The sequence below is a fragment of the Pan paniscus genome, chromosome 13 (assembly GCF_029289425.2).
Source record: "Pan paniscus chromosome 13, NHGRI_mPanPan1-v2.0_pri, whole genome shotgun sequence".
In the NCBI taxonomy this organism is placed as follows: Eukaryota; Metazoa; Chordata; class Mammalia; order Primates; family Hominidae; genus Pan; species Pan paniscus.
This window is the reverse complement of record NC_073262.2, coordinates 122,068,655-122,084,256: the sequence shown is the minus strand read 5'-3', so window position 1 is coordinate 122,084,256 and position 15,602 is coordinate 122,068,655. Positions and strand designations below refer to the sequence as shown.

Genomic DNA, 15,602 nt, shown 5'->3' with positions numbered 1-15,602 from the left:
AGAGGGCGGTGGCTGCACGCAGGCCTCTTCCCACAATACCCTGCCCACTGCCTCCCTCTACCTGCTCCCCACCAGGCCTACGGGCAAACTGCTGGACTCCCTCCCCTGGCCCCACCCCTCACTGCCTGCAGACTCCAGGCCTGGGACCACCCCTTGCCAGATGTCTGTGCCATCCCCAGGTTCCACCCACTTTTGCTGCTCTCAAGTCCACTGGCCCCCATCCAACCACTCTGGACTAAACAGTACCTTGTAGGGTAAGAAAGTCAGCTTGCTCCACAACAGCCAGAGCCAAGTCTGGACCCACATGCCTGCCCCCCAGGCCCTGGGGCCCCCGAGCCAGCCTGACTTAAGGAGGTGGCTGTCTTGCTGTAATGCCTGATGCAACAGACTAATGCAATGAAGGCTTTCTGGCTCCCCAGGGCAGAGGTGCAGAGATGCTGTGATGAGCTGAGGACACAGGGGCTGGGAAATACAGAGGGTCTGCAGGATATGGGCCTTCCAAGGGGAGAGGTGGAGTCCCTAACGCACAGATGGGCTGAAGAAAGGGACAGAGAAGGATAAGGCACTTCTCAGATCCTCGTAGAAACCTGAGCTCTTGTACACAACAGCACCCGTTAATAACGCTAACAACTAACATTTGTCTACAGCTTTACAGTTCATAAAGCTCGTTCACACATTCGCTTTCATCCGTGAGGACGGTGTCATTATCTCCGGTTTACAAATGAGGAAACTGAAGCTCAGGAGGTTCTATGCCGCAAATACAGAACTCTCAGTCAAGGGCTGACAACTGCCTCGCCCCAAGCTGCCTTTCCAACCATAAAAGGCTCCCAAATGGCCCTGAGCCAGTATCGGGGCACCCCCATCCCACCCCTCGCCAAATTTCAGCCCAAGCCAGGTATTGACTAGAGTCCTGGAGCCAGGCCTGGGCCCCCTCAGGGGAGCTGGGAGCTGAGTCAGAAGCCAGATCCCGGAGGTGATGGAAGGACAGAAGCATGTGGTGGAGGGACGGGCACGATTCAGCGGGGTAGGAGGAGGAGAAAGCCTGGAAAATGGGCCCCGGGAGGGATATGCAGCTAAGGAGGATGAAGACCTGCAGTGGCACAAGCCAGACCGTGCAACCAAAGGCTCTACTGGAGCACGAGACTATCATCAGATGCATCAAGAACTCCCTCATTGCTCAGGTGCTGAGGCCCTGGGATGGGCACACAGGCTCTGCCATCTTGTCTCCTGCAGCACTTCGTGGAAGGAAGGGACAGAACACCATGTGCTGTTCCCCCTCTTGGCATGTCCCGCCTTCCCCGTGCCGGTCTAAAATCCCAGCCTCCTTCAGGGCACCAACGTCTCTCAGCGCAGGCATCCCAGAACACTAAGCAACGGCTCGGATGTCCTCAGCACTAGATCCATCTGCTCCGCACTGTCCCCCAACCTAGGTCCTCTGATGCAGGTCTGGTCACCCAGTGGGAACCCCCTTGAGGGTTGAGTGTGTTTTCCTTCTGTAATACCCCCTGACCATCCTCACCTCCCCGAACCCCAGGCCCGGGGTCAGTGCATTGTCAGGCCCAGCAAGCTGAATGAGCTGAACTGGCCATGTACACTGACACTGATCCAGCTGAACCAGAAAGAAACTGGGCTGAATCCCAAAGAAAGTAGTCTGACACCAAGTAAGGGCTTTCACAAAAATAGAAAACAAGGCGGCCTCGGCACTGCCAGCCCGAGAAGTGCTCTTGGCTGTACCCTTTTTACGACTTTGGGTTCAAGAAAAGTAGGGGGGAAGTGGCTTGTGGCACTCGAAAGCATCTCTTTTTACTGGGAGGGGGGACTGTCTTACAGGGGAAATGACTTCAGAAGGCTTGTGGTGGCTCTTAAGCCCTGTGAGCGGAGAGATTCTTCTTCTCGGAAACTCAAGGACAATTTGCTTTCCCCATAGGACCCTGTTCAGGGAAATGCCATGGGAGGATGGCATTTAGAGGATGGCTGAACACAAATTTCACTGACTTCATGAATTGGCCAGCCTTGTGTGCGCCTTGGGGATTTGGCCCCTGCCCTGAGGCCAGGCCCATTTAAAGCGCTTTCGCCAGAGCTGCCGACACCCAGAAGTGACTGCATGGACTAAGTATGGTGGCCAAGCTCAAGGCTGAGAGTGGGAAGGGAGGTGGACTGGGGCCTGGGCCGGGGAAGAGTCACGGCTTGCCCCCACCCAGCCCCAGGGTTGATGGGCTCCCTACCGGGTCTCACGGTCAGTGAGGCGGCACAGGTGGCCTGGCCCAGCTCGTTGGTGGCGGTGGCCATATAGCTCCCGGCATCCGCTGCCCTGGCCTCCCTGAGCAGCACGGTGTGCCGCTCACCCTCAGCCCGGAGGAGGAGGCGGCCCTCGCTGCGCAGCGCTGACCCATCCTTGTGCCAGGACACTGTGGGGAGGCACAGGGACCCGGCTCGCCACGGCCCACAGGCGCCCACTGAGAATCTCTACTCCTACCCCACACACCACACAGGAGACCAAACCTCTCCTCTCAGCACCCCAGGGAATCCGGAAGAGTCCGCCCTCATTTTGGGAAGCTCAGGTTGCCCTCCCTTCTCTCGGGGGTCCTGAGAAATGTCCCTGAACACACACACAAGTCAGGGCAGCCCCCATGGAGGGGATAATTCCCCTCTTTCCCACCCCTCCCTTGAAGGAGTCCGGGGGAACCTCCCCTTCCCTTCTCACACACCCCCTCCCAACCTCGACCGCACCTTGGCCCAGTGCTGGAGCTCACCTTGGGGCGGGGGGTTGGCAGTGACGATACACTTGAGCAGCACGTCTGCCCCTGGTGCCACCACCACATTCTGCAGGGGGATCTCAAACACAGGGGCCTCTAGGGGCTCTTCTCCAGCGGACACGTAGGAGTCATCCGAAGACTCTGCCGGACACAGGAATAACGGGGTAAGGGGCCATGATCCCTGCAGGGATGACAGCGGGAGAGAGAGTCCTGGTGGCCTGCATCCTAGAAAGCCAAACCCAGACAGAGGGGCTTCTAGAAAGCAGGGACCTGGGGAGAAGAGGGTCTGCCTCCTGAATGTCCTTAGGGAAAAAAGGAAGTCAGAAGGAGCATTCTCGAAACAGGTCAGGGCAGCCTTGACTCCATGTTAGTGTGGCCGTTCCTCAACTTCATCCACAATTAGAGCGTTGGCTTCTGGAGAAAGACAGGACTGCACTGTGTATGTCTTTAACACGTCAGCCATCATGTATGGCGTACCAGGCCCTATGCAAGGCACCTGGAGGGGCACAAGCTTTCAAACAGACAAAGAACAAGCTAAAAGCAACCCAAGACTTAAGCAATAACAGCAGTGTCACAGGGCAACACGAGGTGAACTGTCAAATGTGTGAAGCCGTCAGATTCAAAAGAGTGAATGGTAGGCAGTCTGAGAGGCCTACGAAGATCAGATTTGATTTCATCCGTTCACCAAATAGTGACCCTGTACTCCCGGCATACTGAGTACTGTATGGGTACCAAGAACACTAGAGGAAGGACCAGTGGTCCCTGCTTACAGGAAGCTCATACATACAGAGAGATGACAAACTCCACTGTCATGGGTCTCTGGGCATTCTCCAACTCTGACATTCCATAAGCTAGATAAAGGACAATGTACATAGCCAAAAAAGCAGTGAAAATCCCAATTCTGCTGTTTCCTAGCTACAAAACCTTGGGCAAATTAGCCTCTCTGAGCCTCAGTTTTGTTATCTGTAAGATGGAGGGGAAAAGACCCTCTGAAACTGACATATAGGCTGAAATGAAATAACATCTGTAAGGGCCTAGTTAACACAATGCTGGCACATAGTTGTGTGTTTGCAATAATGGTGTCCAGGAGGATGATGGACAGGGGCCTAATTATCTCTAAAGATTCTAAGGTGGTAATACTTAAATGCAAAATAATTTTGATGAAGAAAAATACAGTATGGTAAGTGCAATGAAAGAGATCCTAGCAGGGTCTCCCAGGAGCAGCAGGTAGAGGCATCTATTCTGGAGGAGCAGTGGAAGTGGGTCAAGGACGCCTTCCTCTGCCTCTCTCCAGGAGTGGGCCTCGAGTTGATGTGCAGGATGAGGGGTGGGGTGCAGAGCCATTCTCCTGTTGGTGGTGTTGGTCATCATCCATGGGAAGGTTGGGAGACAACACACAGGCAGGCATTGTGTAGGGACCACAGTGAGCTCAGCCATGCGGGGTGTAAGCCTGAGGTGAGGAGGCTAGAAGGGCAGGCTGGGTGGCCACACATGGGTCAGGGGATGGTGCCCGGGTGGGAGAGGCAGAGTAAAGAGTTATCTGGCACAAAGCATGTCTGTAACAGGGATTTGAAAATTATTTCAGACCATCTACCATCTCTCCCCAACAGAGGGATTGGGGGTATGGAGGGGGGTCCTTAGGTTCCCACCAGTGCATCCCCCCAGTAGTGGTTCTTGATCCAACAGCCCAGCAGGCCACTGGACCCAGGGGAGCTATGGCGGGCATCTGGGCACCAGTCTTAGCTCACATCTCAGCCTCACCTAGCCTCCATCACAACACTCACGCTCCGCCTCACCAGTAGCAGTCCTAGCACAAGGACTTTCACAATCCTTCACTCAAAGCCGAGCCTGTGTCTGTGCCTTCTTTGGCAAACCCACCCTTGCAGCTGGCTAGCAGCCCCAGGCGAAACCCCCAACCCCCCGGCTCCTGCTGAGCAGTCTTGCTCTCCACAAACGCCCCCCGACCGGGGTTCAGGCACCTTGTCAGCCCTCCCTGAGGCCTTACCGAGCTCAGGGGAGGTGGGCCGGGCCCGGCGACCTTTGCCCTGGCTGCGGGCCCCTCGGCGGTCCCAGGGCCCCCAGGGACCGTCCTCCTCCGGCCCTCTGCGCAGCCTCTTCTCCGCCTCAGGCCCCGCCCTGTTCTTCTCCAAGGTCTGGGGTACAGCAGCGCCCTCCAGGCCCGGCGTGGCCCAGGGCAGGAAGCGCACGGCCTGCGCCGGGGGCTCCCGCTTCCGACCAGGGGGTGCTTTCGTCCTGGCCTCTGGGGGATCGGCGGCGGGGGGCGGCACAGGGCTCCTGCACTCCTGGATGGCTCTGCTCCGGGTCAGCGGGAATTGGTCCCGACGCCTAACCTCCTGCTGCGGGCCTTCCCCCGGCTCTGTCCTGCCCGCCGGCCCGCGGCTCCTGGGCCTCCCAGGCTCGTCCCCCGGCTTCTCCGCGCTGCTCGGAGAGGGCGGCTGGGCGGCGGCGGGGCTCACGGCCCGCGATGTCTTGGGGGTGGAGGGCCGAGAGAAGAGCGGGGGCTCGCCGGGCTCTCGAGGGGATGGGGCACGCTGCAGCGTGGCGCGCAGGGACTCGTGCGAGCGCACCAGCTCCTCCCGCGACGTGGAGCGGCGGATGCGGCCCAGCTCCTGGGCGAAGCGCAGCTCGAGGTCTGAGGCCGGGCTGCGCTGACGCGTGCGCTCGTCCAGCGAGGCCGCTTTCTGCTGGAACAGGCGGCGCCGCTCGGCCACGCTGCCTGGCGCCCGCAGTTCTTCCTGCGAGGCCCCGGGGGTGCCCCACGGTGCGCCGCGCTCCGACTTGGGCTGCTCCAGAGAGCGGGCCTTGCGCAGGGGCACCCAGGGCCGCAGGGGCGCCGGCGGCGAGTCGCTGCGCTCCAGGCTGCGCCGTCGCTCCTCGAAGAACTGCAGCTTGTCCAGGATGCGGGAGCCGGCGCGCACCAGCCTAGGCGATCGGCCCAACGCCGACAGGCGGCCTGAGGCCTCGCTCAGTGGCGTCTGGGGTCGGGATTCCGCGGTGCCCGCCAGGGAGGGCCCGGACGACTTGGACTTCTTCCCTCGCTTCTCTTCGGTGGTGGTGTCCTCGGGCAGCACAGGCTCCTGAGTGCGACGGTGGGGCGACGTGGGGGTGGCCGCGGGCTGGGCCGGGGGTCCCGGCGGGGACCGCTTCCCGACCCGAGGGGACGGTGGGGGGAGCAGCGCGGATTTGGAAGGAGGCGGCTGGGCAGGGCGGCGTGGGGCTTCGCTGGCCAGCTGAGGCTGAAGGTCGGGCTCCTCCCTGCGCAACCCGCTCTGAGGGACGCTGCTGCAGAACCAAGATGGAGAAGGGTAGAGGATTCAGGGGGCCTCCTCTCCTAGACCCTTAGCTTGTGACAGGAATTGGGTGGTGGGCATGCTGGGCAGGCTTGGGGGTGACATGGGCCAGATCCTCCTGCCCCCCACCCCCACCCCCACGAGGAGCGCACAGCCAGAGCAGGTGCTGGGGAGAGGCCGGCGGCTCTGGAACCACAAGATTGGGCTAATGGCTGGGTCTTGGTACAGACTCAGCCCCAGGACTCGGGCCAGCCTCCTCCCCCCAGCCCTGGAAGCCGAGAAACAGCGGAAACAGAACTGAGCATGAGGGAGAGAAAAGAATGAGGCTTAGGACCCAAAGGATGAAGTGGGGAGGGAAGACAAGAGGGTGGGGTGGGGAGGGGCGCTCTCAGGAATGCAGCCACCCACTCATTCCAGCCCCCAGCTGGCCCCCACACCCCTGCCCATCATCAGCAGGGCACACCCCTTCCTAGTGGTCCCTGGAAGCCAAGCAACAGCCTCCTGGACCAGGCACAAGCCTTTTGGGGGGCAGTGCCCCATCCCTAGGATTCTCTAGCTGCTGTGTAGACCTGAGCCTATACCTGCCGCCACCACGAGCACTGATGGGACACAGCAGGTGGCAACGGGATGCCCAGGCTCCTACTCCCCTTGCTCAGTCTGCCCCCCGATAGGCCTTTGACTTGTGCTTCCCCTGGGAAAGCTACCTTGAGTCCTTGGAAATCCCCCCTGAGAAGTACAGAAGGCCCCCCCACAGGGATATGCTCTGAAATAACTCAGCTCAGAAATAGCTACTAAGTGGGCCTGAATAGGGAGTGTGGGAGAAAAGGAGGAGGGAAGGAGCCAGTCACCCCAGAGTATCCCTTTCACTTAACAGAGCTTTGGTGCCCAAGAGCTGGGTCTCAGTTTTCCCCATCTGGACCCTTGCAGGGAGGAGGGGGTGGGTGAGGGGGCACATCACACATAAAGATTAGCAAAAAAAAAAAAAAAAAAAGGAATTAAATGTATTATCATACCTGACACATCAGAGAGAGCTTAATAAAAATCTGTAAAATGGCTCATTGAATATTTCCTGAGTGCCAGGCTTGTACCAAGTGCTTAAAATGCATTGAGTCATTTAATACTCACAACAGCCCTGTGAGGTAAGAACTGTGATCACCCCCATTTACAGATGAAGAAACTGAGGCATAAAAAAGATTAAATGCCTTACCAAGGTGACACAGCTGGGAAATGATTGGTGCTAGGATTGAAACCCAGGCAGTCAGAATCCTGAGCCCTTATTTCCTCCAAAGTGTCTGGGTTTCCAGGGGCACAGAAGGGAGGACAAGTAGTAGGGTGCCAGCCACGAGCAGTTCTAGGGGTCCCGAGTTAAGGATGTTCTAGCCTACCTGAGTCAGCCACCCACACGACAGACCCACCTCTGACTGGGGCTAAAAGGGGTGGTGGCAATGCAGAGTGGCCTGAGAGACAGAAACCCCAGCCAGCCACCTGCAGGGAGGAAGTGTCTTCTCTGGGGGAAGGGCCGCAGAGTCCCCAGGGAAGGGCCTCTGGGAAGTGGGTGAGGCCTGGAGAGAAATTGAGGACAGCAGAGGAGGCCTCTTGCCGGCAGTTCTGAGCTCCAGGCCAGTCTCTGTACCATAGACATCACTAAGGAAATGGGTTCCTCCGAAGTTGCCATAGCAACTCCAGGCTCTGGCTGGGGCCTGGTAAAGAAAGGCAGGAAGGGAAAGGCAAGTCCAGGGCACAGGAACACCGGGTAAGGCCAAGAAGATAAGCCAAGGGAGCCTCCCCCTGGCCGTGGCCCAGCCCTGGCCCTCTCCCCTGCCCACCGCTAGCCCTACTCTAACCACCCTCAAAGCAGCCTCCCCCACCAGGCCCCTTCTTTCTCCTGCACGGTGGTAGCTGTCCCCACACCCATACCCATCACAAACCAGGCCCCCCTCAGCTCCCCAAATGCCCCAGTCCCTCTATTCTCAGCCACTCCCCTCTTCCACTATAGCACTCCCTCCTGTATCTGTGAGCCCCAAATCTCCAAAAATGGCTCCAGTGCCTCCAACACCTCCGCTCCTCAACACCCCCTCCTGGGACAACCTTGAATCCCACCCTCGGGGACTTAGGGGTTTCCCATGAGAGAAATCATTGCAAGCCCCCTGCCACCATCACTCCCGCCCTCTCCCTCTGGCCTGGCCCCATTTCCAGCCCCTCCCTTTCCCAGCCCCCTGCCACCCCCAGCCCATGGCCTCCTGCTTTCACAGGCCCCTTGCCCCATCTGCCCCTGGCCACCTCACTCTCTTCTCTCTCCTGTTTGCTGGCTTGTTCCCCTGCTCTCTCCTGCTCTCCCGGGAGCTGCCGTGTGGAAAGGTTCTGTTCCTCCCAGAAAAAGGCCCACATGGGAACAGGAATGTGCAGAGAGATGAAAAGGCAGCAGCTGCTGAGACAGCAGGCACCAAGGGGGCCCCCGGGTGGGGGGAGGGATCCTGGGGACAACTGGAGCCCGAATGGGTGAGGCAAAAGAGGGCCCCTGAGAAACTGGAGATCTTGGAGGAGACAAGGAAGGGACAGCAGGGTCCAGGAGACCATGGAGATGGCATGGTGAGCCAGGACAGGTGGGAGCAGGGGGATGTGGGCGGTGATGGCTCAGGAGGAGTAGGGAGCAGTGTGGGAAGATGGAGTGGCAGCAGGGGGTGAAGAAATGCACAGAGAGATGGATGGGGCAGGGTGATGGGTGGAGGCTGACTGAGCAGTGAGGGCAGCGCAGGACAGCGTGGTGAGATGGGGCAGTTCAGGCCCAGGTAAGGCCGTTACTTACACGTGGATAGAGAGCGCCCGTCCTCTGTACAGGCTGAATGCGCTGCCGTACAGGTCACTGGCCACGGAAAGGCTATCCTCTGACCCCCAGCTTGCGCCCACCAGATTAGCTCGAGATGCCCGCACCAGCGGCTCCACCCCCAGGTGCCGTGGCCCGGCCCCGGTTGCCTGTGCTTGCCTTGGGCTGCCCGGGAGGCGGCGGGTGCCACCCCCACTGCCCGCTTCCTGCTCCAGGACCGTCTGCCCGCTGCCCCACCAGCTCACTTGCTCCTCTGAGGTGCCTGTCACGGAGGTCGGGGGTGTGTCCAGGGAGGTGCCCACCAGGGTGTCAGAGCCCCCTAGAGAAAGGAGCACCGTGAGACTGAGGCACCCCTTGTGGGAAACCCGCCTGCCTGCTCTTTGTACACCCCAGGAGCTCACCCGTGGGGGTGCTGAAGGCCCCGTCATCCCGAAGCTCCAGGCGCTGGGTTCCCTGCACATCGCTGATGTCATCCTCAGCCGTCTCTGAGTCTGGAGAAGAAGGGGTCTGTGTGGGCAGGGCCCTCCTCCCTCTGCCTCCAACTCTTCCCTATTGCCTTCTGCCTCCCTGCCAACAGCAGGCTCCATCTTATCACCGGCAGGGCTGCCAGCACCTCCTCTCTTTTGCTCCCCACATCCCCTGCCCAGCCTGGGCTGCTCAGGATAACCCCTCCCATGCCAGTGACCTGGCTCCATCTCCGGGCCCCTGGTTACTCACGTTTACCTCCGTAGGGCCCTCCAAACTGCCACCCCCTCCCCGCCTGCCAATATCTTAATGGATTATCAGGGCCTCCTCCCTTCTCCCTCCTCCCCTTGTCAGTGAAAGCTTAAGCCCCTGTGCAGCCCCAAAATCATCAGGTCCTAGGTTCCAAGGCTCTAAAGTCTGGGTTCCAGTACCCCAGGAACAAAGAGGAGTCACCTCAGAGTCGTACTGCCAGGGCACTCGACCATCCGCGGAGCCAGCCTGTCCTCTACCCCAAACCAGCTGCAAGGCATCGGGTGCAGCTGAGGCAGGGTGAGGAGAGGCCGGGGCCGGGTGGGAAAGGGGGGGATGCGGGGGGCTAGAGCAGGAGCCAGTTTCCTACCGTAACTTTGCTTTCTGCAGGAGCGGAAAACTTCGCTTCCATAGGAGCAGCAGGAGAGAGACAGGGACAGACTGTTATCAGAGCGTTTGTGGGGCAGGGCATGGAGGGCAGTCAGGACAGAAGGGGCGTGAGGTCCCCAGTCCCCAGAGGTGTCCTGTGGCAATGGGTGGGGAGGGAGATACCTGGGATGTGCCCAGCACTGGGGACCCCCATACTTGGGCTTGTTATTCCAGCTGCCCCAGTGGTTCTGGTATCCTTGGCACTTACTGGTGCTGCCACTGGCCACACACACACATGCACACACACACACACACACACACCTGCTTGTGTCCAGTCCAGCCGCAGACCTGGGCCTCCCATTAGGAGTCAGGCCCACCCTCTATTACAATATTTGCATTGTGCTTTGACCCCTCCTTGCAAACCAACCCCTTATCTGTCTGCATCATGATGTGACAGGCACCTTCCTCAAGGTCCCTCTCTTCTACTGTTGAATCGTCCTCAAAAATGCCCAGTGGTTAGGTTAGGAGAAAAGGTTCCTGGGAGTATTTTCAACTTTCCCAGATTCTAGCAGGTTCTGTGCCTCAGTTTCCCTCTGGCTGCCATGACAAGCAGGAGCCACGTACTGGTTGCCAAAGCATGGCAATGAACTCCTTCCCATTAGGCCTCACATGGAGAACAGGGCACCCAGTCCATGCAGGGGTGTGCTAGTGAGCCGCCCTCCCTTCTGCTGGGTCCTCTCTCAGCTGTAGGGCACAGGGGGCCTGGTCGGGTGGGTTGTAGATAAGTGTAGGGGTGAGTGGAAGGGTCCCACATCTCATGGGCTGTCTTCAGGAACTCGATGCCTCACAGAGGGACAGGGACCAAGAGGAGGAGTAGGCATGGGCTAGAGCAAGGACGCCCACGGTCCACGCACCATGGGTGAGTCGGCCAAAGGCCCGGCGGGAATGGCCGGTTTTCTGAAAGAGAAAAGCCAGAATGAGTAGTTGAGGGGGAGGCTTGTTCCTAAGGTCCCTGTGCCTCCCATCCAGGCCTGCAACATCAAGCAGAAACTCATTCCCTGGCCAGTGTGTGTGTGAGAGGGGAGGTGGGCAGAGACCCAGAGTGACCAGCTTCCCCTGTAGGGAATGACTCCCCTGCCTTCTTCCAGGGTACCCAGCTGGGCTCTTGGGAGGAGCAGGGGAGGAAGGAGAGAACTGCAGGCTGCAGGTGGAAGCTGGAACATCCCACTGGACAGAGGCTCACAGCCCGGGACCAGGGCAACAGCCCGAGAGAAAGAGGATAGAAGACGAGGTAGTCAGGCTCAGTGAGGAGAAGGAGAAGATGGGGATGCGGGGGGCGGGGTGCTTGAGTGACTGGGAGATGGAGGAACGAGGGCACAGATTCCTGCTGGGGGGAGGACAGAAACCTGGGTAGGTGTCAAGGGGGTGGGGGAGGGATGATGGGGGCAGAGGGCCAGAGCCTCACGAATGCCGGAGGCCCAGGTGCGCGGAGGACAGGGCAGAGCTTGGGGAATGTATTGAGCTCAGCGCGGATCCGTGTGCGTTGCTTTCAGGAGCTCCGGAAGATGGAAAGCTCCAGGGTGGGGGGCTGGGGCAGGCCGGGCGGGGGGCCGGGGCCCGGGGTTGAGGTTGGACAGAGGAGAGAGAGGATGTGGCAAAGAAGCAAGTGGGCGCTCCACGCCGAACGCTGCAGCGGGGGCCTTCCCCGGTGGTCGCGGGGATTGCGGGCGATCGGGGAGCGGGGGGTCTGCCCTTCAGCGCGGGGAGGGGCCTGCGCACTCAGGACACAGACCCGGGCGCCCCTAGATCGCGCCCGGCCCGCCGCCCTCGGCGGGGCTCGGGTGGGGCAGGCGCCGATCCAGCGCCCCCTCCACCGGGCCCAGCTGCGGTGACCCGCCCTCCCTCCGGGGCGCCCAGGCCTCCCTGCCCCCTCCCGGCGCCGCCCGCCCCCGGAGCCCTCACCTGGAAACGCTTCTTCACCCACAGCTTCTTCATGGCGGGGGAGGGGGCCGGGCCGGCGGCCGGGCGAGGAGGGGACGGGCGGGGGCGGGGCGGAGTCGGAGGCGGGGCCGGGGGCGAGCTGGGGAGCGGGCGGGAGCCGGCGCGGGTGGCGGAAGGAGCCTGGGGCCTCGGGAGCCGGGTGGGGGTAAGGCGGCGACGGCGGCGGCAGCGGCGGCGGCGGCGCTGGAGTCCGCCCCTCCCTCGCCAGCCTGCACCCCACCTGGGGCCCCTTCCTTGTCCTGTCCCCCTACTTCCCCCGGGGAGGCCCTCACCTGCCTCCCTACACGACCACCGGTCACCTCCTGACGCCGAGAGCCACGGACCCCCACCCTGCATCTGCCTCCTGAGCCCTAGGCACATGAGGAAACTGAGGCACAGAAAGGGGTGCAATGGCCTCTAGCTCAGGCCACTTTCTGGCAGCCCAGCGCAGCCCCCTCCCACCCTCACCTCCTCCCGCGGGGCCTCTCTGGAAGGTCAGCAGCATCTCGACTTGCTCATTCCACAAACATGCGCGCACACACACTGTGCCAGGCAGAACCGAACTCGCCGAAGGGCACAGCGCCGGGTGGGGGCGCCTAGGTCAAACGCAGGGCAAGGGTCCTGGCGGGTGTGGACTGCATGTTAACATAGACTCAGACTGTGAAAACCCTAAGGCTTCTCAAGAAAGCCAGAGAGGGCTTTATCTTGCCTTACCTCTCGATTGTCTCATGCGCGGGCCCCCTACCCCCGTACATTCACACACACAAGCAAAGGTGCACAGAGGTACCCCCATTATTCACAAAGTTGGCCAGTGTTCTCAATCACAGGGAAGCACACTCACCAAATATTTTGTGTGTTCCACCCGACCCCTGCCCTATTCAGCACTATGCACACTTTGCATACACAAAATTCTATCCTCCCCATGACCATTATAGCTATGTTTGTTTAGCAGTTACTAAGTGCCAGGCACTTTACAAATGTTACCTCATTTACAATAACCCCATGAGCTAGAAACCCTTATGAATAATCCTATACCCATTTAACTGACAAGTGACTGAGTCTCAGAGAAGTCCTATCACTTAGTCAAAGCCATACAGGTTCTAGGACTCCATGTGTCCTGGAGATGGGAATTATTATCCCAGTGAGCACAGGTAGTGCCAATCCTGGTTTCTGAGCTGTGACTACTAAGTAACTATTAACAGTTATTGCATGTTTGGTACGTACCAGGCATTGTGCTAAGCACTCTATGTGAATGAGCTCATTTAATCCTCACGACAAGAGGAAGACTGAGACACAGAGAGGTTACTTGCCCAAGGTCACACAGCCAATAAATTGAGGGAGCCAGAATTCCAACCTAGGCAGATGCACGAGAATCACTTATGCCCAGGAGGCGAGGTTGTAGTGAGCAGAGATCGCACCACTGTACTCCAACCTGGGTGACAGAGCAAGACTCTGCTTCAAATAAATAAATAATAAAATAAAATAAATACAGGGACAGACTGATGAGTTTTGTTCAGCCTGCACAATGTTTGGGCTGGAGCAATCATGCCTGAGCTCAGCGCACCTCCCTCATTTTCAGTTTCTACTTGACCCCTGCAGTTATTTGAGTCTGTGGCCCCTTTATCTTATTTTATGTTTCTTTATTGTTTTAGAGACTAGGTCTCACTCTGTTGTCCAGGCTAGAGTGCAGCGGTGCCATCATGGCTCACTGCAACCTTGACCACCTGGGCTCAAGAGATCCCCCCACCTCAGCGCCCCCTGTACCTGAGACTACAGGTGCATGCCATCATGCCCAGCTAATTTTTAAAAAAATATTAAGTAGAGATGAAGTCTTATTATCTTATACAAGCTGGTCTCGAACTCCTGGGCTCAAGCTATTCTCCTGCCTCGGCATTCCAAAATGCTGGGATGATAGGCATGAGCGAGCCACCGCACCTGGCTGCTCTTTTATTCTAAAGTTTAGGTCATGTCTTATACATTCTGGGTGCATACAGGTGTTCTTGTTTCCTAGAGCATCAAAGCAAATTACAAGTACAGACACATGCACAGGGACGTGTGCTGAGAGGGCACATATGTGTGTTCACGCTCGTTCCAGTCAGAGGACCCTGGACACCCATGGGCACTTTCCATGTACACCCCTAAACACACCCACTCACAGATGGGGAGCTGAGTGACGAGAGGGGGTAACTTGAGCCCCTGTTCCCCAGGAGAATCCCAGGGGCTGGCACATTCCATAGCAAAAATAACCAATGGGCAGCGGGCGTGAGTGATGGGACAGCTGGGCCCAGGAGGGGCCGGCAGGATTCTGTGTTCCTGCTCTGGGTCGGCACTGCTCACTCCTGAAGGTCTGGCCTGGAACATGCTCTCTGGGTGGGCCTCCCCAGCTGGCCCCAGATTGCCCCATTTTTCTCCCACAGCTGGGCAGCTGTGTCTCCCTGCCACTCCCCCAAACCCAGACTTCCAATTTCTGCACTGCCAGCATTTCCCTCCAACCAGAGAAAATCCAAATCTCCATCCTATGCCACAAGCTCCCACCCCACCTCCCTTTTGTCTCCTCTTTCCTGCCTCAGTTCAGTTTCTCCCTTCTCTCATTTACGACCCTGCTCTGTATTTCTGACATACTGTGTAATTTACCTATTTACTATGTTTATTGTGTATTGTCTGTCTCCCCTCACTAGAAAGTTATCCCCCGGAGGACATAAATTTTGGTCTCCCTCAACCCCCTGACTCGTGTATCGAAAGCACATAGTAGGCACTCAATAAATATGGGAGGGGGTGGCAGAGCTGCAGGTGGAGAGGGTAAGCAGTGATGGGAATGGGGACAGTAAATCTTCCTGCAACTGCTTCCATTCATCCAGCCTTCCCCCTTCTCTGTCCTAACCCATATTCTGTCCCCAGAGGTCTTTAGCCAGAAAAGTGACCATCTCTCATTCCACTCAGGATTCCCCTGGAGAGGGTCCCAGAGCTCCTCTCTGCTCCCACTCTGGCCTCTCCTCTGCTCACTGGTCAGCACTTGGCATGCATGCATGTTGACACTCCCCATACCCATTCCCAGCTCCATACTACTTTCCACCTGGCTTCTCTAGCCAGACATTCTAAATTCCAGGTGAGAAAGAATAACTGCAGAATATTCCTCAACACAGGTTCTGGTACATTCCTCTACCCTTTCCTTGCCTAAGTTGGCCCTCTCTCCCTATCTCTAAGCTCTCCCCTCCAAGCCTTCGAGTCCCCAGGATGGTTCATTACCATGTTTTGATCTTTGGCCCTTCTGATTAACACCAGAATCTTCCAGACCCTAGCTATGAAGCTCCAACTAACACACCATGTGAGCATCATCAGCTCACCTCTTCTCTCGGCTGTGCCTTCTCCTGCTTCCCCTCTGCCCTTTAGTGCAGGTCTGCCCTTCGGCCACACACGCACACCCACAGCTTTGAAGGTAGCACTTGCTGTGGTCACTGGATTTGCATGTGGCTCCTCAGCCTGTGCAGGTGGGAGCCTGATATTTTGAAAAAGAATGCCTGCCTATCTTGGAGACTAGGCCAGAGATGGATTTGGAGATACTGACGGAGAAAGATGGTGACGATGACAAATCCTTGACAGTCTTCCCACACTTCTCTTTCTGTGGACAAGCAGTATGGACCCAGACTC

The 15,602-nt window shown here is 58.4% G+C and overlaps 1 protein-coding gene across 12 annotated transcripts in view; it reads right to left on the bottom strand.

Annotated features, from left to right (window-relative positions):
- SPEG (striated muscle enriched protein kinase) overlaps positions 1 to 15,602 on the bottom strand; it is a 58,379-nt gene that overhangs the window by 39,228 nt on the left and 3,549 nt on the right. For 5 of the 12 annotated variants that reach the window (XR_010109413.1, XM_034955215.3, XM_034955214.3 and 2 more), the window contains exons 2-7: positions 9,976 to 10,005; positions 9,293 to 9,382; positions 8,874 to 9,210; positions 4,762 to 6,059; positions 2,754 to 2,897; positions 2,226 to 2,408 (exon numbers count right to left, since the gene is read on the bottom strand). Coding sequence is in view for 11 of the 12 variants with exons in the window: in XM_034955215.3 (XP_034811106.2) it covers positions 2,226 to 2,408; positions 2,754 to 2,897; positions 4,762 to 6,059; positions 8,874 to 9,210; positions 9,293 to 9,382; positions 9,976 to 10,005 (2,082 nt within the window). In the remaining variant the exon portion in view is untranslated. Of the gene's footprint in view, positions 1 to 2,225; positions 2,409 to 2,753; positions 2,938 to 4,761; positions 6,060 to 8,347; positions 8,853 to 8,873; positions 9,211 to 9,292; positions 9,383 to 9,975; positions 10,011 to 10,598; positions 10,932 to 11,936; positions 12,024 to 15,602 lie in introns of those variants that run through there. The other 7 variants (XM_034955220.2, XM_034955219.2, XM_034955216.3 and 4 more) reach the window with 7 other exon arrangements.